Genomic DNA, 23,680 nt, shown 5'->3' with positions numbered 1-23,680 from the left:
ATGTTTAAATTATATATAACAATAATTTAAAAATCACAGGATCAATACTTCTCATCCATCAGAAAATAGTAGTACATAAATTATATAACTGATGGCTTGGTTTCAACCAAAACAAATTTCTTACTATATTAACTTTGTACCAGAGTGTCAAGAGGAACAGATCACAAAATAAAGGCTGTTGTACCTCAAACATTTTCAGTGGGGTTGGGGAGGGAGGGGGGGTGAAAATGGGGGAGGGAACGGAGGAGGAGGAGGGGATCAGGAGGAGGAAGTGGGGGGAGGTGGGGGAAAGAGGTAGGGGGTGCTCAGAGAAGCAAAAGTAAACCCCTAACTTCTGAATGCATAAATGGAATTTACAACGGAAATTGAAAAAATCTTACACAAAGTCACAACATTTTGCCTAAAAAGAGGACCAGTGCTGCAAAGTTATGTCAGCATCTTTTGTCCCATTGTTTAAATAAAATCGCAATATTTACTAAAACCCTGTGAGTGCACAGAGTCCAGGATGGCAATAAATTAGCATTACGCAACTCATTTTCACAGATAATACAGTTGCTTTTACTTTTTTCCCAGGTCGAGTTAATGAACTAGACCAGGTTATATTCCTTCAGGTTTAACTGTAGGATAGTGTCCTTGACAGCAGCAAAGACAAACCGTATATTCTCTGTATCTGTAGCACATGTGAAGTGAGAGTAGATAATTTTGTCACTATCAGGGTTCAGGTCCACAAACATCTTCAAAATGAACTCCCTCGCGGCTTGTGCATCTCGTTGCGGACCTATTACCAACATAATGGGAAGGGACAATAGTTAGTTAGGTAAACACCTATCAAAGAGTCCTCATACACGCCTATAGTGGACTGCTAAGACTGCAAGAATACCTGGAGCTTCAAGATCTGTATTTAGTGTTCGATTCCAAATAGTAGCTTTTCAATGTGAATTGAATGTCTATATTTGCAGTGTTTATGCAAATGCATCATGAGTATGTAAATCATTAAACTGCAAACTTGGCAGTAAAATGGTTTCAAATAGTAACTCGGAATTTGTAGACAATGGTTGAAAAATTATTTTTAGAACAAAAAAAATTGGTTCTTTCTCTGACCCCTCTCCCCGTCTCCCTTGAGTCACTCAAATCAGTAATTTGTCTTGTCATCTGGGACTGATCATCTTCCTCGATGCTCAAGAGGTAAGACATAACCCCACCTCTCTGCCATAAATGTTATCTCTCTGACAGGCAGTTATGAACATCAGTCATCAGTAGAAGCAATACTGTGTCTAGAAAGAGATGTATCGATATTGCAATTTACAAGATATTGACAACAGAAAATGAGCCAGACTTGCTATTGTGTGAAATCACAAGTAAAGATCATTGCTTCACCTTAAGTCTGTATACAGCACAGAAACCCAGTGACATTTTAGTGCTTCTGGATCCTCACATGATTTCTAATATTGCTCCCATTTTTAACAAGGATTAAATACAATGACAGGAAGTCATCTGTCAATGTTGGTGAAAAATAAAGCATTTCTGAGTTGCTGAGGTGACAATCGACTGTTCTAGGATCTGTTTGAAGTGGAGGACAGGGCACTCCCAGCATGGTCATTTATTAAAAGGCATCCAATAGCTGCTGAAAGGTAATTACTTAACATGCACCAAAAATGTAACCCTCGAGTGTCAACCAGTTCTGAACCTTTTCAGATCATGTGCGATGTCGCTGAATCTTCTCCACTGAAATTACAACCAAAAAAGCTACTCAAACATCAATATTACTTTAGAGAGGCTAAACAATAGCCTCTCTAACCCATTTACATAACTGCATAAAGACATAATTTATACCATAAAACATTTTTTTGCTTGTATTTGGCCCATTTGTCCTCTTTGCTTTACCTGGTCATATTTTAATTGCAACTTGAATTTTATTTTTACCAATATCTATCCATTACAGATTTTATTTCCAGAACATCTTAAATTCAGTTTATTATCTTTGTTCTTTCTTCCAGCTTTCACCATTCTTTCTGGAAGGTGGGAAGCAAGGTTTTGTTATATCGTGCACAAAAATAGCCTGACTAACTTTGCAGCCATTGAGAGCTTAAAAACCCTGAAGATTGACAGGAGTGTGCCAGAATTGGCCCCATCAAACCCAGAGTGGAAAATCAGGGGTGGGAGGCAGCCTGGAACATCACTATGGATAAACTTTCTCTGTAACCAGATTCAAAAAATTGTTCATCATCAGTACTCCAGGAATATTTTACATGTCTGACATATTTCACACTTCTACATTTCGTGTGTTTCACCCACAGTCGAACCACTCCACAATATATCCTGATATGATAAGGCACTGTATCTATATTTCCACTCTCTTTATCGCCATATAATATTGCCACTCTCTTTATCTCTTGTGAAGTTGTTGATTTGTGTTGGATCCACAGGCACAGGTTCCCCGCAGGGAAGCATCCGATCTCATGGATGAGCCTGAACTCGAGAGCTGACAATGCTATGTGACCCTGAAAGCATCACAACGCAGCTCACTCCTGTTATTCCCCAACACAGTTTCTTATCTAAGAGCTACTGGATTTCAAGTGGGATAATATTCGTTAGGATTTAAAGTCTTAATTGATTTACACTGGATCCTTCTGGAAAACAATGCCTAGGTGGACGTTGGGTAAGAACAGGCTGTACTTGGCTGTGATTTCTTCTCTCTGCCCCATGGTCAGATAACTTACCTACATTCACTGTCTGGTTTTGCACATGAAGAATGGCTACTTTGCAAGATACAAGGAAGTAGCCACTGTGCCAGTGCAATGAGCCCCAGCAAAAAGTCAATGACTTGAGGGAAGGGTTGGGGTGGGGTGAAAGAGAACACACATTAATGGATTTACTCCAGGACACATCGTCAGAGCAGTTGAGTGGGACAGTCGAAACCAACATGACATGGCAATGATTCTCAAAATAAAAACATGCTACCAAAAATCAACAGGAAATCTTGTTTTGGGTTGTGTGTTTTTGGATGTGTGTGGGGAGAAGGGGACGGAAGAGAAAGGTGGGTACCTTGGAAAAAGTCTCAAACATTATCACTGTTTATCTTTCGGTACGGCTTTCCTCATTCTTTGACAGAATTTCAGCTTCCCACAGAAATGGAGAATGGCGAATTCCCCAATGGCTCAGCCAGGTTAGTCTGTCAGCAACTGCGCCTTACAGACTGGGAAAGTCAAAATGATGTTCAGGCTATGTCAAATGATCTTTCCTATTCTGTTGTATATAAACCTTCATTCGGTGGCAAAACTTTAATTATTTGCCCATAGGAGGCAATGAGGCTCAGGATATTATATGTATAATTTTTTTAAAACTTTTTTTAAAGAATGAGGAAGATCAGATCCACATAAGTCATCTAACATGCTTCCTCAAACAAATAGAAGTATAGCAATGTATAACAATTCTCAGTGTGAGCTTGATAAACTACATTTATAGGATAACGTAAGAGAACAGCAGCACCAAGTATTGTCATCAATAAAGACAGGGTAAATACCACTCCAGATCACGGTCTTGCAATTGACCCTGAGAGGAATTCTGTATTTCTGTATTTTAGGTCAAAAAAGCTATGGTATGTATTTTGGCTTATCCCACCTCACCAGGAGCTTCACAGTCTATTATATTTCTCTCTTTTTCTTTCTTCCACTGAAGACATTCAACTAAGGCTTCAAGGCCAACTATCAAAGTCCTGGTGCGTCCAGCTCAGCGACTGTTAAGCGCTCCGAGATGCTGCTCCATGTGAAGGGCACTATATAAATGCAAGTTGTTTTGCTGTCACAGCTTGGATCAACTAGCAACACAAACAAGATTAAATTTTTTCCAACTGTACGACTGAGATATTCATTGAACAAATGTGTAGAATGATCAGGGGTAGATCCAATACATTGCTCAATTTGCCAACCTCGGTCAGGATCTAACTGAGACCCTGGTCTCAAAGGAAATGAACAAATTCCTGGATTGATGTGGCTCATTTGTTCTATCTTTGTAAAAGGCTAGTGCTCTGTACAATTTAATTAATGCATCAGGGATTATTAATGGATAATGTTTTATTTCAACAGAAGAAATGTGAACTAGAGAACGACTATCAATATCATAGAATCATAGAATTATACAGCACAGAAGGAGGCCATTCGGCCCATCATGCTGCCACTGACCCTTTAATATCACGGGATTCTATTTTGATTACAAGTCTCTTATGTGGCACTTTATCAAATGCCTTTTGAAAATCCATATAAACTACATTAACTGCACTACCTTCATCCACCCCCTCCGTTACTTCATCAAAAAACTCTTATTAGGTTTGTTAGACACGATTTGCCTTTTACAAAACCGTATTGGCTGTCCTTTATTAACCCATATTTTCTAAGTGAAAATTTACTTTATCCTGGATTATAGTCTCTAGAGGTTTCCCCACTACTGACGTTAGGCTGACTGTCCTGTAGTTCCCGGGTTTATGCTTCTGTCCCTTTTTGTACAGAGGAGTAACATTTGAAATCCTCTAATCCTCTGGCACCACATTGGTGTCCAAAGAGGATTGAAAGATTGTGGCCAGAGCCTCCGTTATTTCCACCCTTACTTCCCTCAGTAACTTAGGACGCATCCCATCCGGACAGGGCGACTTATCTACCTTGAGCACCGTCAACCTTTTTAATATCTCCTCTCAGTTTATTCTTATCCAATTTCTCTACCCGCTCCTCCGATACTGTGGCATTGGCTGCACCCTCTTCTTTTGTGAAGACAGATTCAAAGTACTCATTCAGTACATCAGCCGTGCCCTCTGCTTCCACAAGAATATTTCCTCTTTGGTCCCTAATTAGGCCCACACTACTTTTGACTAAACATTTATTCTGTATATGCCTATAAGATACTTTAGGGTTCCCTTTTATGTTACCCGCTAATCTTTTCTCATACAATCTCTTTGCCCCTCTTATTTCCTTTTCCAGTTCTCCTCTCTACTTTCTATATTCTATTTGATTATCTTCTGTATTGTGGACCTGACATTTATCATGAGCCTCCTTTTACTGTTTTATTTTAATCCCAATTTCCTTATTCATCCAGGGAGGTTTGGATGCCCTACCTTTTTCCTTTGTGGGAATGTATTTGTTCTGTCCCTGAACTATCTCCTTCTTGAAGGCTTCCCATTGATTGTTAGCTGTTTTACCTGCCAATCTTTCTTTCCAGTCCACCTTGGCTAGGTCCCTTTTTAACTCACTGAAATTAGTCCTCTTTCAGTTGAGTATGATCCCCTTTGATTGTTCCTTGTCCCTTTCCATAAGTATTCTAAACCTAATGATGTTGTGATCACTGTTGTCCAGATGCTCTCCTATTGAAACCTGCTCCACTTGCCCTAAGTAAATGGGCTTTCTGGCCAATGTTACTCACTCACAATTATTGGATCTAATAGAATGTTAAAGTAGTACCCAAGTCAATATGGAGTGAAGCAAATTTCACGGAGTGCTTTAGAAACAGTTGGGAGTGACTCATGTGTAAGGACTCCAATCATCCAGTTGCTGTGATTCCTCAGAAAAATGGAAGCCTTTACTCAGCACGTGGAAGATGACTGGTTAATCAGTGGTGTCTGAATATTGAAACCCTCCATCTACACTCACTGTATTAATATGTGCCAAACTATGAATTATTGTATTATGTAAATATACTATGGGAACTGGGCTGTAACTGGATTATCTCATCTCTGTTAAAACAACGACTTTTATTAGCCCAGATCTGAGGTGAAAAATCAAGCCATGTACCAATCCCCTCCAGTTCCTTCTGAGTAGAGATTGCAGACAGCCATGAATTTAAAATATGGAATTCAACTACGAGTATAGCTATGTCAAATTAATGCCTTTTTTTATATAATTGTTAATACATATATTTTTACATTTTTACAATTTTTTATATTTTTAAGAAGAATCCAAATTGGACCATTTTGAATTATGACTCTGAGTTCAAACACTGACTGATGAGCACTGAACTAGTTATTTGCCTTAAACTGGGACAAAATGCATGTATGTCAGTTTGCTTCTAAATTCTTAGTTTGAGCAGCAGTCATATAGGCAAGGATAGTCACTATTATGTCCTTCTAAATTCTGATTAAGCCAACCCTTTGAACTTAATTAAGCAGTTAAGCACCCACATTGCTGGGTGCTTGTCTAAAGTGTTCCTTATCGGCTTTAAGGAAATCCCCCTCCCATTGTATCACTCCCCTCTGAACAGCAGAGTTCCCACTTTAGCGGACTTAGAAAGATCAAATGTAATGAATTTTCCCTTTATATTTATGGCATGCACAGTCTAAATTAACTTTCCCTTTATTTAAATTCAGGAGCTGAAGGGTCAAGTGGAATAGTGCAATACATCACCAAGCCTGAAAAGAGCAGCAACGCAACAAAATTCCATAAGTCAAAATGAAATAGTTAGAGGACGACAAGCTTGGGTTTTCAAAGTCTATAAATTATATGAGGAATGGAAGGCATGGGGAGACTAGGAGTTCCAGTCTTCAGATCCTGGGAAAAGTAAATCAGTCTAGAAGTTGAAACAGTGTGATGAGGTTTGATTTCAGTACAGTGAAGAGAAGGAAGAGTGTGTGAGACAAGAGACTTGATTTTAAATTAATAAACTTCACTGCCTCATTGCTCACACGTGAGGAATAATTTAGCAGAATTTTGTCTTTATTCCTCTTCAGTGAAGCACATTAGTGCAACTATGTCAATGATCTTTTGTATTTGATTACATCTTCCAGCCTGAGACACACTCTTGCGACACTATTAAATTAATATTTTTTTCAGTGATTTCTGAAGTGAAGTTGTTTGCGTGGAAAATGAACATATTTTCACTTACTTTGGGCTGCCAGCAAATTTCCTGTTGAAACACAGGACACTTTGATGCAGAGCAAAATTCTCTCAACTCTGCTTCCAATGTGACTTAACCCCAGCAAAAGAAGTGTAGCAGTGTAAACTCTCCTATTGAAACACGAGTCATTCAAAATTCGGTGCCAAGTTGTGGCTAACTATTCTGTTGTGCGGTAAAATACAAATTGATTTCAGGTTCTTTCCACAAGTCATTAGTATCCTAATGACAAAAATATAATGGAATGTGATTTTATTTGTTGTTGCTTTAGGAGCTGACTTATGCACTGATTGTAATTTTAAAAAACTTCTAAAAATGTGTGAATATTTTAAGGAATTTTAAATTCAATGGGTCAATTTGGTGCTTGATATCTAGAGAATTGAATGCATTTGGATGTACTTGTTATGGACGTCCCCTCGACACTGCCACTATTAAGCACTTCGCGACACTATTTCATGTGAATCAAGTTGTTCCCAACGGTGAACAGGTCAGCTCTTCAAATATGTGGTTTATTTACTAAAGCACGATATCCTGTTAACTAGCAGAAGCTCACGCTCAGCCAGGTTGAAATCCAGTGCCAAGGGCCTGCCTTTGTCATTGAGAATGGAATTGGGAGGTGGAGAATAAGGGAGTATAGGATGGTTCACTAAAATGACCCCATTCTTGTGTGAGACAATGAACAAATGCAATTGTGACTCTTTTAAAGAGCATCTCATCACCAGGGCTCATTTTAATAATCCATTGAAGAATTCTGACCAACTGCAGGGATTGTTGAGCATTTTTGCTTAAATTGGGAAGGAGGATATTATTGGCCCTTGGAAAAGTTATTCAGTCTGAATTAATATAGAGTTAACACTGCACCCTTAGGTTAATGATTAACTCTATTGATAGCAAATGAACTCTGTAAACCACAGACATGATAACTCATTCACGCTGATTATCTCAGGGGAATCGGTGCCGACAATTGAAGTTAAAATATCCAAAACAGAAATGAATGGAACATTAACGGTGTGTTCATTCACAAATATTTTGATTTTTTTTAAAAAAGGAACATAGGTCATAGAATCAAAGAATGTTATGCCAGAAACAGCAATTCAGCCCATCCACTCTGCCCTGGTGCTTTTCTCCATATTAACCAATTGAATCCTACTCTCCTACTTGCTCCAAAAATGTTTTACAATTCATGAGTTTAATTTTTGGTAAAATTACTCCCTTCAATGAATCTCAGTGGATGATAAGAACATAAGAAATTAGCTAGAAAAAAGACCAGGGTCAATCGAGTTTGCCTTCCATCATCCTGGCACTCACATGACATGTTGTGTCCCAAACTACATGCTGTATTCCAAGATATTATTTTCTAGATATTAATTACCTAATTTGTTCTTGAAACAAACAACACTTTCTGCTTCCACTGTCTCCCTAGGGAGCCTGTTCCATAAGTTTACTACTCTCTCACTGAAGTAATGTCTCTGCAGATTCGTTCTGAATTTACCCTCCTTCAATCGCAGGCCGTGTCCTATGGTTCTACTGTTCAGCACAAGTTAAAACAGCTAATCATGGTCTACGTTATCTAGTCCCTTTAGAATCTTAAAGACGGTAATCATACCTCCACTCAACCTTCTCTTCAACAGCATGAACATACCCAGTTTACCTGATCATTTGCTTCATCTATGGAATTTTACCGAATTAGTTGTGTCTATTATAATAATAATCTTTGCGCTTGATGTACCTTCTCAAATCGAAAAATCTCAAAGTGCTTCCGTTTTCTATAATTCGTCATAATTACCTGTAGGTGATCAAATATGTTTGTATTTGCATTGTGCACCACGTGCAAACTATGTGCACAGATCAGCTGACTGGCAAATAGATGTACTTATATCATTAAAGAAATGAAAAAGATTGGTAAGTTACATTATTAATAAATCCTTTCCAAGGGTTAACTAATAATCAAGTGCACCTTTAATTCTCTGTACACATGGTGCATTATACTATCCTTACACACATCATTAATACTCCTATTATTACACACTGCGCATGTTACTCCTGTTTTTACACATTGCGCATAATAGTTCTGTATTTACACATGGTGCATAATAGACCTACTGCTTTCACAGCATTTTGAACAGTATAATAATACATCTGGTCAGCTGTATTATTTTTTTCTTGTACAGAAGTGTAATATGGAATGAATTTATCAAATGCTTCACAGAAACAATGGGGATCTGGGAGGCAATGCAGAATCATTATGTACCACAATTTACTTACCATCATATTCTGGGAAATAATCAACTAGATGGGAATACATGATCTTTTCCTCCAGGAGATCCTTCTTGTTTAAGAAGAGGATGACTGAGGAGTTTTGGAACCAGGGATATGTGATAATTGTCCTAAATAGTGCTTTGCTCTCCTCCATTCGATTCTGGAATAAATTACAGTAAAACAAGTGAATTCACAGAAACGGAAAGTAGATAAGTGCTGAGGCACTGCAGTTTATCACTGAAGACATGGATTCAAGGCCAGCCAGGAAGTAATCATCTGTCAAGAGTACTGGTGATAATTGCAAAATTAGACTAAGTACACACTGTGGGGAGGGAGGGGAAGGGAAGGGTAAGGTTAGCTAACACTTGAGGAGGAAAATACTTACAGGAGAGTGTCCTCACATAACTTTTCTCTGAAAGATTAAAGGCAAATATTCTGTTGTATGTAGGGTGAATAAATGAGGAAGAATCTGATTTCCAGAACTTTTGCTCTTTTAAAAGCTGAGCAACTGACAAAGCTGCGTTAGTGGTCTAACTGATACCAGACCTCAGGTTTTAAAAAACCATAAGGCTCTAAATCACCTTGAAGAACTGTTTACACAAGTTATCTCCAGATTGTAAATTTGGTGCCAGGATGGGACAGATCACTATTGTGTTTTTCAGGAAGTTTTGTTTGCATTATTTGCTCGCTTAGCTGTTCAATAGAAGGGTTCAAAACTAGACAAGAGACTCCCAGATCTGCAGCTTTAATGTACACAAAAACATTTGCAGAAGCTTTTTAAAACATATTTTGTGCAACAAGTGAATAAGCTTAATACTTATTACCTACAGTACCATTTCTATTTTAAGTATTTCTTTATGCTTAGTTGGGTCTATCCGCTTAATGGATCTGCAACAGTTTTACAGCTAAATTGCTCCCAGAGCTCTGAAAATGCTTTTTTTATCACTAGAAACTGAGAAGGCATGAGAATGGAGTCCAAATATGACTCCTCCTTTTTTCCCTGTGGAGGTGCACTCAGCACTCAGCATTCACTTAGCATTTTTCCCCACAGCAACACGCTGTGATCAGGAGGTAGAGTGAGTAGGTTTCATGGGTATTCATGTTCCTACAACCCATCACTCCAGGGAATTGTGTGTTGGTGTTCCAGGACTATTACGCCACTGAGAATACTACACATTTTCAAAGCAGTACAATGAATGTGCCAATTTGGAGCAATGGGCTCCTTTAGATGTAATGGCACACAAAGAAAATAGAAGCCTTTTCATTCGGTTCCTGACTTTGTAAGGAACTTTATTGCTTCACTTCCAAGCAAAATGAATGGTTCTAACCTGCATAAGACAATAAAACTGAACTGCAAATACATGCATTTTCCACAAAACACTACATTATATTGGATATAACCCAGGAAAATTTCAGTCTGTGTTGTTTAAATCAAACTTGGCTTCGGTTGTAGTTGGAGGGGCTTTTTGGCCTTGACTCTCCGACGCTGAGAAGGGAAAGAGGATACAAGATTCCTGTTCTCAATTTCTATCCAGTGACCAAGGCCAATGGAATGAACCTGTGAGGAGAAGAAGTGAGGACAGGACTGTCTTCCTTGAATAATTAAACAACCTGACAATATTTATTGTGCAGGATCACACAATAGTCATTTGGCGAGACACCAAAAAACTGTTGCCAACTGTATCTAGTCCTGAGATGCCACCTTCAGGAGAATAAAGGGTAAACAAGGAAAAGTACACAGGGAAGTTTATTACTTTTTAACTAAAACTAGTTTTGTAATTATTTGTGCAGCGCGTACCTATAGCTTTTCCTTTAACCGTACTGAATATTAATTATATTGCTTTGTTTTGGAATCACTCATACGTTGCGTATACTTCCTTACAAGAAACGATTATTAAAGGATATGGTGAGAATAATAATCCTTGCATTTGATATAGCACCTTATCACATCTTTGAGACGTCTCATAGCGCTTCACAGAATATACTGTAAAGTGAATTGACTGTATATTTTGTGGGTGAAAGCAGGGAAGTGGTGATAATATGTAGTACAACTGAATGGTCTGTGGCAGAGCAGGATCGGTGAGCTGAATGGCCTTCTGCTATTCCTAAATTCCCAAGTCTTTCTACATAACCAGTGCATTACATTTTAGGGCGACAAAAACACAGACATACTTTACTTGACAATATATCCTGGGAAGTATTCTAGGACATCCTCCTGTCATGAAAGATGCTATTCAAAATGCAAGTATTATTATTACAACAGTATCAGCATCATTCCAAAAATAAAATAGTCTCACAACTTTAATGTTTTTTAATTCCTCAATGCAACTGAGAAGTGGGCAATAATATGTACAAGACCATTTTAATTAAACATTTTACACTTTTATAGCACCTTTCACAAGGATAATCTCTTCGTTAAAATTGGTAATTCACTTCAAGGCTGTTTGTGGAATCTTGCTGTGTACAAATTGGCATCTGCCTTAACCGTAATATAGTTATTACACTTTACAGTAAATCCTGCGAAGTACTTTGAGATATCATCCTGACGTGAAAGGCACTATACCAAATGTAAGGATTATTATTTATTCTGTGGGTCCCCATTATCTTTGCCTTCTACTGCCTAATTCCATATTCACATCTTCATAACCTTCAGACTTGATTTCTCAAATACACTACTTCCTGGCCTCCATGAGCTCCAGCTCATCCGGAACTCTGCAGCCCAGACCCTCTGCCTCACTAAACTCTGCAGAATCATTATCCCACCTCTGCATGGTCATTCGTATCACAGTTGTTTGTGGGACATTACTTTGTGCAAATTGGCTGCTGCATTCAACTGCAAAATGCAGTCAACACTTTTCAGTGAATTCCATGAAGCTCCTGACGTGAAAGGCGCTATACAAATGTAATTTGGTTGTTTTTTCAGTGAATCTCATGAAGCGCTTTGAGATGTCCTTTTGAAAGGCATTATATCAAATGCAAGGATTATTCTTCTTGCCAAGTGCATTCTCCCCTAATAAAAAGTGGAAAGGAGAAGGACATATATGTACTTCAAAGGGACAAGGATCCTGAAAAAACATCCTCTATTAGCATACGGTTTTACATCATTACCAGTGGTATGTGGAGAATGAATGAATGAATGAATAAATGAATGAGCAATCAAAATTATACTGGAAATTAACGTGGACTAATTCAGCCACAAAGCCAGAATTTACTTTGGAGCACAATCAAGAATGTATGTTTATGTACTACAGTAAGCAGCTTGAACATGGTTTATCTCAGTAAGTGTGACAGACCATGGGCACGCCGAGCCTTCCTTGCAAAAGCAGTTTTAATGGTTTTAGTTTCCTAGTTTGTTGATTTACCAAAGCATATAAACCTCTCTCACTTAGTTCCTAGTCTATAACCCTGAAGCAAAGAGTAAACTCACTTCCGAAGGTCAATTAGAAATGTATTTCATTTAGTAGTATTTGCAGACTTCTTATTTTAACTGGGTTAAGTCAGTGTATCTCAACAACTAGTACGAGGGGCAGTGTTTGTACATGATGACCTCATGGCTGGTCCATATGTGGGATCTCTTTAGATTGAGTGACCAGACAGGCACATTTACTAATAATCCAAACATTTTAAGAAGAAACTGAACAGGTCCTTGGAATCAAAGAAGATGATGACCACAGGGTGTTTGTCACCTCCATTAATTTTCTGGGATCTGGCAAAAGTAGTAACTGGAACTTGGAAGCAAGCAACCCATGTATCTTATGAACTGAGAATTAGTTGGGAGGGAAAGAACCATAAGTTTGATGGGAAAAAAAATTCTGTTTATGTCTGCAGTAATTTTCTCTTCTTTTCTGCGAGGAGGCACCTTCCCATTATTGAAAGAGGAACGCAGTAGATTGAGAATCAAACCTGCCTCCCACCACCTTGTGGTGCCAAAAGCTGAAATCCAACATGGAGAGTTGCCATGCCCCAAATTCAATCAATTAATTACACGTCAGTAGACACTTCTTCACACAAAACGTTGTGAGAAATTGGAATACACTGTCCCAGAAAGCAATGGGTGCAGAATCAATTGGAAAGTTTAAAAGGGGACAGACAGACAGATGGAAACAGACAGTCAGAGACCGATACTAATTTTCAATGTGGAGTTGAACCCACAACCGTTTAACTTGGAGGTGAGAGTGCTATCAATTGAGAAAGGCTGATAGAAAGAAATCTGGTTTAAAATTTAACTTACTTCTGCAAATATATTTCTCTCATATAGGATGCAATGAATACTGAAGGAAATAAGGGCAGAGCAATGAAGGCTTTAGGTAGACCTATGTTAATTAAAGACAACTTACTAGCATTAATACTTGAGGATGCCAGGAGGTCAATTAAGGTAGCTTGTTCAAGACAAAGTACCATGTTGGTTTGGATTATGTAACTGATACACTTAAGATTGTTGCTGTGGATATTCACTGCTGACCTATAGGATTGTACCCACCTGCTGCTAAGCAGATTGATCTCTCATTTATCTATTGATTCCTGCTGCTTTATGAAGTGGGTGTCAAATTCCAGACCTTTTCTGCACACCATTGCTCCTACAGTCCCTGATCCTCAGTTTGCATTAATAACAACTAGTGACAACCTACTTAGCACTCCAGGCTACCATTCACGATAATTCCATCTGCAGTGTTTACCACCCAGAATAACACACCATTAAGCTGAGTCTTTAGAGATGACAAGTTACAATACCAAAACAATACCAGTGGGAGGCCTGAAATTGTTGTCTTAAAATTTTTTTGCAGAATTTTGCAAAAATTGCTTTAATTTGGAAGCTGATTTACTGCAGTTTTTTTGAAAAACAATTCAGGCCTCAAGAACTTCTGTGGGTCTGATCTCTGGAGACTCTACTGCCATTCCAAGTATCAAGTCAAAATCATCAGTGATACAGAAATATTTATTTTTCTCCATGAGAAAATGAGGTGTGGAACAATGGTACTCATTATTGAAAACTCTATTAAAATACCTTTTCATTTAATAAGCACAGAGTACTCTTTTTAAAATAAATGTTTAGATACAATTATGTGTACACATGTACAAACAGCACTATTCTCCCAAATACTTTCCTGAAAATGTTAAAGGTTTCCTATCAAACTTACAGTAATTGCATCACAAGGGAGTATAATGTTGTGTGTGTGTATGTGCGTTGTTCAGCACCACATTGAGACTACAATGCTCTAGAAAACAAACATGTTGTACCAAGATTTAACAGCAAAACTTGCATAATATAAAATAAGGAGACAACAGGAAGGGAATAGAATCTCCAGGTGAAGCTTTTATCTATTCAATTTTCACTCTTCTGTAAATTTCACACACTGTCTTCTAACTCGCTCCCTAGGTCCTTACTATTCAATAACAAATTACCCACATCTTTCATGTAGGAAAAAATGTCAAAGCGCTTTAAATTTAGGTGGAGTGGGAGCTCAAGCTGCATGGGAGTTAGAGGATTTGGGGGTGGGGGAGGGAAGATGCATCCAAAGGCACATTTTTTTAGACGGATATTGAAAGTCTTCAATAAGTTATATAGCAAATCCACTTATCACGTGGTTAAATTTAAAAGAAGCTACGTTTGTAAAACACATGAAACAGATTATTACATTAGACAGAATATACTAAAATATACATCAGAGCAACAAGGAGAGAAATTAAGTGAACACACACTGGTTACTAGGTAAAGCAATGATGTGAATGGTTAACACAACATGATATACTTTAGTACATTCACTTGATTTTATCAATTTCTCCACCTACCTCTTGCTCAGCTGCTGCTGTAACTAATTTGGTTTTTGGTTTTAAACCATTTAAGAAACAGTAATCTGAAACAATTTTTATGAAGAGGCATCCATGAAGTAATCAACCGTAAGGAACATGTATTGTTAAAATCACAGCCTCACAATATAATTGTTATTTATACGGTAATCCCCCATTATAACACACTGTTTTGATTAACAAAAATCAGACCAGTGTTATAAGGTGGCATGTTAAGAAATACCAGCCAGTCATCACTTCCTGGTGGTCAATGTCAATGACTGTTAATGTAATTTTCTCGTTACAGGAGGCTGGCCAGCTACTGCTGAAAGCTAGAGGTGTATTGCATAAACCTATAAGCAGATGTGCTATACCAGGACATGACTGTAGTTTTCCTTTGTGCTGGAACAATTATAGTAACACTGATACACGTTTTGCAGTTAACCAACATACAATCTTATCGGATACACATAAATGCAGACAGCAAGGCTTCATTGCTAACATCACTGCATATTACCACCGCCATGAGAAGAAATTTCTTTAAATAAGTTTCACCAATATCACCTCCAAGTTTACAAGAGTTTTCAAGGAATTATCTTTTTTTTTGATCTGCTCTGTCCAATATGGGTGTTTGTCCTTCCAAATATTTGTTTTATGAATGCTCAGAAGCAGTGGGTTAAATAAATTACTGAATTAGTTACAGAAACATATCCTGGAATAATTCAGCTCCAACATTTTGTGTTAAAAAAATATTTTTGTTGTTAATTCAACAATTATATTGTGAGGCTGAATAAACTTTCCTACCATTATTAGCCATACTCAGTAAGCTTTTACATTTCTCTTCATAAATATGGAATAAAACATTTGCTAGCGTTACTGATGAGCAATTGTAGACCTATAATTACCAGAAAGGCCAGAACATTAATGCCCTTCAGATTTATTTTTACACAAACACGGGGCACACTGAGAGTGAGCCTCTCTATTTCAAGATGCATACCATGCACACACTAGCAGCAATGTGGGAAGCCCATTTAATGAATCTAGTTGAATATACAACAATAAACAAGCTTTTGCAGCTGCATAGCTCATAAACATTTAGATCAATAACTTCACCTTTAAGCTAATATTTGGGTCTCAGAATTGTTAATATGAAAAATAGAAGAGAGGTTAGAGGAAAATTGTTAGGACTTGGAATGAATTGTCCCAAGTGACAATAGAAGCTGTCTCAATGGAATCATTCAAAAAGGAATTGGATAAACACTGGGCAGTAGCACATTAAGGAGAAGAACATTATAGAAGGTGGGATTAATAAAAAGATGACTTAATAGTACAAGTGGGAGTAGCACAAACTCAATGATGCTGAACATTTCTATGTTTCTATGGACTCAACAACTCTAAACAATAAAACGTGCATCAGTTTCTGCATTAGTTATCCACACTGATCATGAATTTTATAAATAGATCGGAACATGACAATTAAAATTGAACTAGAATATTTCAATTCACTTTAAAAAATCAAGAATCATGTTATAATCTAATTCAATACAAAATATGGATACATTAACAGCTAAAAAATTCCGGAAAAAAAATACTATTCTCAAATTGTTCTTTTGTCAACATAATTTCCCTTTCCCCTGGGTGCACACTTGCTTACTACTGTATGGTCTTTGTCCATTTTGCTCATTTTTGCTTACAATTTAATATTCCAATTTTCTTTCCTCACTTGCAATTTACCCATATGACTTAGTTGTGTAACTACAGAAATGTAATTATTAGAAAGGAAGAGAGAGAGGGTGGTGAACGAAAAATAGCAGACAATAGACTTGGAACTGCAAGAGCAAAGAGAAATAGCCAGAGTTATCAGTTGCACTGGACAGGAAACTACTGCACACTGGGAATATTCACAATCTAACAGGAAGTGAGGAAGACATAAGACAGACAAGAGTGGTGATATACCAATAAATATGACAAGACACCAACATATAGGATGAGCAGGCAGTGAGTTGTGAGGAACAAAGTGCACTAACAAATATACAAGAAGCCTGTTGGAAGAAAGATAAACAAAAGAGGAAACTTGCTACACAGATGCATGTCCACAAACTGCAGTTTGATATCAAAGCTCAAGTCGATCTTGCAGCAAACCCATAACATTCAACGGAAAAGAATTTGCATCAAGTTTCTTCCCTTCTCACTCGATTTCACCCTCCCCATCTAAGACCTGCTAATTTCCTTTTCAGAACTGATGCATTCCATCAATTTAAGTTGGTAAGGTTCTGATCTTAACCATGTCAAATTGGGGAGGCATAGAGCAGAGACCAGTTGTTTCCAAATTGGGAGAAGGCAGGATAAGTCGACTGTCACACCTTTTAGAGATGTTTTATAGAGCAACAATTGTGGGGGTGCGGGAACAAAAATGAGTAGCAACACTTTACAAAATGTTATTTTCTGAGAGATTTCAAAGCAACTTTCAGGATATTACAAGGCAACAACAACAAGATTACATTTGTATAACGTCTTTCATGTCGGAAAGACGTCCTAAAGTGCTGGACAGTGTACAGTATTTCAGACCTGAGCTGGGGTCAGGGGGGGAGAAGGGAGGGGAGGGGAAGGGGGATGGCTGATGGCATGGTCGAAGAGGAGGGTCTTGAGGCGGGACTTGAAGGAGGCTAAGGAGGGGGCGAGGTGGAGTGATGGGGGATGGGGGCAGAGATTGGGGGCAGAGTGGCTGAAGGCTCTCCCGCCAATGGTGGGGCAGGTGGGTCGGGGGATGTGGAGCAGGCCAGAGCCGGCTGAGCAGAGGGAACGGGCAGGTTGATAGGGGGTTAGGAGGTCACAGAGGTAGGGTGGGGCGAGGCCGTGGAGGGCGTTGTACGTGAGGACCAGGATCTTGAACTGGATCCTCTGAAGGACAGGGAGCCAATAGAGTCGGGCGAGAGTGGGGGGAGATGGGGTCATGGAGTTTGGTGCGGGAGAGGACACGGGCTGCAGAGTTCTGGATTATCTGCAGCCTGTGGAGGGAGGAGTTGGGAAGGCTGACAAGCAGGGCGTTTGCATAGTCGAGCCTGGAGGTGATGAAGGCAGGAACAAGAGTTTCAGTGGCCTGAGTGTTGAGTTAGTGGCGGAGTCGGGCGATGTTACGGAGGTCAGGGAGGGCAGAGCAGATCATGGCTTGAATGTAGGGAAGAAAAGACAGTTGAGGGTCGAACAAGACACCGAGGTTCCTAACTGGCTGGTGAGTTGAAGTGTGCAACCATGGAGGTTGATGCTGCCAGAGCCTGAGGTGCTGAGGCGCTGGCACAAGCCAATCAGGAGGGCCTCAGTCTTGTTCACATTCAACTGTAGGAAATTTGTCCTCATCCAGGACTTGATGTCTGACAGGCAGTCTGTCAGGACAGCAGTGGTCCTGGAGTTGAGGGTGGAAGCAGAAAGATAGAGTTGGTGTCAAGGAAGTACCCAATGCACACTCTGACATCCCTATACTTTCGCTCTTGTCAAACTGGACCTAAACTTTCTGGGATTACGTCCTTCTGGAAAGAACAGTGTGCATTTCATTCTAGACAAACAGAAGTTCCCATGTATATGTTAAACTTTCAATTGATCGGTTTGGATGCTCTGAAAATACATGGTGATCAGTTTCAGCTTGTAACAGCTGATTCAAGCTGATTGAGCGTGGAAACTGAGCAATAGCTGTATCTATCCTTCTAGTTATTGTAATATAAATACATTCAAAATATAAAAGCAGCCATAGAATGCTAATTCAATGTTAATATTCCCTAGCAGCATCTGTCTGATAACTAAATATAGTTCTTTAAATATATGTATTTTTACAAGCCTTTCTGTGGTTTCAGGGAGTGCAATGCACTGGAGTATTGAAAAATCAGCCTGACAAGAGTTATGGTAGGAATACGTTTTCACATTTGAACAAATAGTCTTACTTAATCTGGAAGATAAAGCCAAATGTTTGAAAATTACAAAAAAAAGTACATTATGCTCACGGTTCAGCATATTCAAACTCTCATGGATTTCTAATCTAGACTAAAGAAACAAAAATGATGGTCATCTGCATTGTTACCTACCTCATTGTCCGACTCCACAAGAACTTGATCGTATTCACTAAGGGCAACTAAAAACATGATGGATGTCACATTTTCAAAGCAGTGTATCCACTTTCTTCTTTCTGACCGCTGGCCCCCAACGTCGACCATTCTGAAAGACCAATGCAATACCAAACTGCATCACGACCACGTCATTCACTGAGCTAATGTTAATTATTCGTGAAAATAAAATGAGCTACGATGAGCTAAACATCAAACAAAGAGCACAATGTAATAATAATTCTTGTATTTGATGTACAATCTATAAGAAATCTTTAAATTTTACTTTACATCCAGTTTACATTTGCAATGTTAGAAGTGAAAAACATTGAAGAGCATCATTTTCAGTGACTCTGCACTCGTTCAAATGGTAAAAAAATCACTATAAACATTGCACATTTTCTTACTAGGGAAATATCTACAATCTTGAAATGCAGAATCAAAACATTTCATAGTTTATTCACATCAGATTTGAATGTCATGTAAACATACTTTAGATTGTATAATTTGACTTTATAATTCATAAACATTTTTTAAAATGTTTGGTTAACTTTTATAAGCATTCAATATAATCTAAATAATCATTATGGTCCAAACTATTCTCGCATGTGCTTTTCATTCTATTCAAATCAACTACAGTACTGCAGAAAGTGAAATTTACTGAATGATGCTCAAATTTCCTAAAAATCGAAGTTTTAAAAACAGTCACTGTCTTTCAGCAGCTTTTCTTCTACCTGAAAATGACGGTTTGTAAGTCGAAGGGGTATTCAATGATCCCTGTTGTTGGGACTCGAACTCTAAGCACATCCTGTTGAGTGGGTAGATAGGAAGGTTCTGATATACGGTCCAAGTCTTTAAGATAGCTGGAAACAGGGAGAAACAACAGGAATGCAAAGACTATGACCCGATTATTCCTTGGGAGACAAAACAGAATGGGTGTGATTGGGTTGATGGCCATTCGCATTGCCTCTAAAAGTCCTAGAGAATTACCCCAGATTACCATTTATTCAGAAAGGTGACATGTGAAATATATTTACATCTCACTTCCACTCCTCACCAGATTGTGCACACTATCCACAGATGAGGGATGTATTTTTTCAGTATTGCCTTACAAAATTCCTGAAAGTTTTGTTTTAAACCAAAATTTGTTTTGGTAGAAGCAATACATTTACTTAGAATAAGCACAAGATATAATTTTTTACACTATCCCATAACCAAAGTTCAGAGTTAAAGCGGATGTGATCATGTTAATATTAAATCAGAACATACTGCAAAAACGGTGGAAGATAGGAGATATACACTATGCCCCAATCAATACCTGAAGATTAAATTATTCATGTCAAATGAACACTGAATATCACCACTTGTGGGCACTCTAACCTGCAGAACATCCTATTTGATTGGCAGATAATCTAGTGCTGAATATCACTAAGGCTACTGTGAAATAAGAAAGATAATGAGAAAAGGCAAAGTAATACACATGCTGGAAATTCTGGTATAAACATAGAAGTTGCTGGGAACACGCAGCAGATCAGGCAGCATCCATGGAGAGAGGAAAATGAGTTAACGTTTCAAAGTCAATGACCTTTCGTCAGAACTGGTTCTCGTGAAATTCTCAGTTTGATTTAGATACTCTTTAACCATGTTGATGAGTTTCCTATTTGTCAAACACTGGCTGAGCAAAAAAAATAAAGACAATTATAACTAAATTCTATGAGAACTCCAATCAATAGATGGCAGTGTTTGTTAACCTTGGGTCACCTATTTCTGTCCATAGAAATAACATGAAAATTAATTAGCATATGTTTCCTATTGATTGAATGTAAATATTTTTGTACTTTAATGACCCTTTTATTTGACTGTACTTAGACTCCATTATTCTGTGTATGTCTTTCTTTCATTTTATCAGCTGTAAGATGTTCCTAAGTATGTATTCATCATACATCATTTGATAGGCAAAAGCTTCAGGATATCAGGCAGTGTTGCGAATGCCAAAGATTGAAACAGAAATTAAACAAATCAAATGGCTGAGAAGTTACACTGCCAGTGTGTTTGTATAGCAGCCCAGTTCTTGGGGACAGTGGACAAAGCCGTTAATATGGATTAACTACCAACCTTGCTCAGACAGGTCATGGCATAGGATGTGACACATTGATACAGTAGAGGGAGCTCTTCTGAGGCTGTAGCAGCTTTATTCTAAACGTAACCCAAATTAGATCAGCATTGGGAGTTCTTACTGCTGGCAGTCGATGCCCATAAACGGTTCTACTTACGCCCAGCATTAACCACCATCACTTGGACGAGCACAAAATAAATACACTCCCCCACTGAATAATCAGATTGATGTCTAAACCTGCTTTTGGAAGTGTGAAAGAAAACAGGGTATAATATCGTGGTACACCAACAAAATGTTGCATTTAAATAGCACCCTTCCTGTAGGATGATGCTTCAAGTACATTTTATAGGGTTGGAGTTGGATTCTGAGAAAGTAAGAAGGGAGAAGGGTAGGTGACCCTCTTGCAACTGTCATGCTCCGGCACTGCCAAGTGCTTTGCGATGCTATCATAAGAACACAAGAACACAAGAAATAAGGGCAGAATTCCTCACTGGCGTAACAGTGTACAATAAATCTTTCCGATTCACTTAGTGACAGTCAATCGCAGTTCCTATTCCTCAAACCAGGCCCACAGCATGATGTTAGGAATTTAAATGGTTTACAATAACCTCATACTGTATTCCGTTACTTCCAGTTTATTTCTTACAATTGTATCTATTCCCTGGCACTTCAAAGAGATGGGACTATGTTATCAGTGCATTCGATTAGGAAGTTTATCATAAACGTAAAAGAACCTTCTTACTCCACATGTGGTTCCATATCATAGGATCAAGATTTTGATTTCATCTTAGCCCAGGAAGATTCAATGTTATGGTGTAAATTGTTCCAATAATAGTGGAAAAGTCAGTGATTCAAATACTTACTATTTGGTGGAATCAGAGAGCTGGTATTCTCTCCGTCTATCATAGGATTCCTGGATCCCTGGGTCGATCCATAAACATTTGATTGCATCTACATATGGGTTAGAGAATGACGACACCTTCTCTACGTCAATGTCACGAATTAACTGTGCATTTGCCTGTGTGACAGAAAAGAAAAAAACAAATCACTAAATAAGGAGAATTATGTAAGTTAGGGTGAGGGGGCAAAACTTAAACAACACAATGATTTTCTTCCCAACTATTTTAAATAATTTTATTTTAAAAAGCCACATGGTAAATGTTTTTGCTGTACAACTAACATTTATTGTCAGAAGGACATCTCAAAGGGCTGCTGTCTGGGGATGGAACACAAGGGGGCCAGGGAAGGGAAAGATGATCGACAACACAGTCAACTCTCCATAACATCTTGAACGAGGTTATGGAGAGTTGGAGACTCTGGCATGGAATTTTAGAAAGCAGAATGAGTGAAAGCTCACCTGCCGATGATGGGGTGGGGGGGGATAGGGCAGGAGACACAACGCAGGCTGGTGCTCACTGAGCAAAGGGAGGGCTGAGTCGGTAGGGTTGAGTCGGTAGGATTGAAGGAAGTCAGAGCGGGAGAGTATGGCTAAGCAGATATGAACTTTTTGCCAGAACAAATTTGCTGGCGATTCTATCCTGGGAATTAAGTTACCAAGAGGTGTAAATGTCCCTCAAATTCACATTAAATAACTGAAGGAGAATTACCCATATTACATGTTTGTGTTCATCATTTTTGTTATATTTAATGTTTATATGCATTCCACGTTAATAAAAAGAAAAACATGGGTTTAAAAACATTGGTAAAATACTGTATATAAACTCTTTGAATTGCTGCAGATGCCATATACACTATTAGTGCATGCACATATATTGATCGAGACTGCTCACTTCTGACATTAAACAATTGTCCTTCCCCGCCCCAGAGGATAATTGCTAGTTGGTCATTTGACCTCTCACAAGTACAGGTTTGAGCCCTCACCAAGTGAATGGCAGGTAGCAGGAATTCCCTGCAGCTCTAGCACTGATCCAGCGTTGATAAGATGACTGCACCACAGTTATCAATTGTGATCACAAACAGCTTGACTGTTGCATATCGGATTTTACAACTGCAGTATGTATTGGCCTCTCTCTCACTCTCTCTCTCACTTACTGTTTGTGAGTTTCCTTGTAATTTTGTACACAATACAATATCAAAATAAACAGTAGTAACAGAAATGGTTATGAAACCGTTAAAAGGTCAAAGGGTTAAAGAAAACAAGCCTCTATTTGAAGGGTTCTACAAATGTTGTTGAACAGTTTGAGTATTGGTCAGGAGTCTGACAGCCAATTGTCCACTGTGCAGCAATACCTTTCATAATGCTACCTCTGGGAAGGCAAGTATAGCTGCAGCTGAAATTCGGACTTAAAAATATTGTAATGTAATATTGGATTGCAAAATACAGCATCACTTTAACTGCAGCACCAAACCAAATCTAAACTAAATATGCATCACAGTACTGTTAAATAAATAAATAAATAAATAAATAACAAATAAATAACAAATAAATAATAAATAAATAATAAATAATAAATAAATAAAATCTACTAATATCACAACTAAGTGTTTATAATTGCGTGGATATATAGTATGTGGGCAAGATTTCAGGCTC

At 38.3% G+C, this 23,680-nt stretch overlaps 1 protein-coding gene across 6 annotated transcripts in view; it reads right to left on the bottom strand.

Annotated features, from left to right (window-relative positions):
* Nucleotides 1-267: 267 nt before the first annotated feature.
* Nucleotides 268-23,680, bottom strand: part of LOC103186092 (guanine nucleotide-binding protein G(q) subunit alpha) — a 116,089-nt gene continuing 92,676 nt past the window's right edge. For all 6 annotated transcript variants that reach the window (XM_042333631.1, XM_042333643.1, XM_042333640.1 and 3 more), the window contains exons 4-8: nt 21,993-22,147; nt 19,748-19,876; nt 18,996-19,125; nt 9,139-9,292; nt 268-778 (exon numbers count right to left, since the gene is read on the bottom strand). In XM_042333631.1, the coding sequence (XP_042189565.1) occupies nt 588-778; nt 9,139-9,292; nt 18,996-19,125; nt 19,748-19,876; nt 21,993-22,147 (759 nt within the window). In that variant the 3' untranslated portion in view covers nt 268-587. The remainder of the gene's footprint in view (nt 779-9,138; nt 9,293-18,995; nt 19,126-19,747; nt 19,877-21,992; nt 22,148-23,680) is intronic.

This window comes from Callorhinchus milii, unplaced genomic scaffold (assembly GCF_018977255.1).
Source record: "Callorhinchus milii isolate IMCB2004 unplaced genomic scaffold, IMCB_Cmil_1.0 Scaffold1, whole genome shotgun sequence".
NCBI classification, from domain to species: domain Eukaryota; kingdom Metazoa; phylum Chordata; class Chondrichthyes; order Chimaeriformes; family Callorhinchidae; genus Callorhinchus; species Callorhinchus milii.
This window is presented reverse-complemented; position numbering and strand designations above follow the sequence as displayed.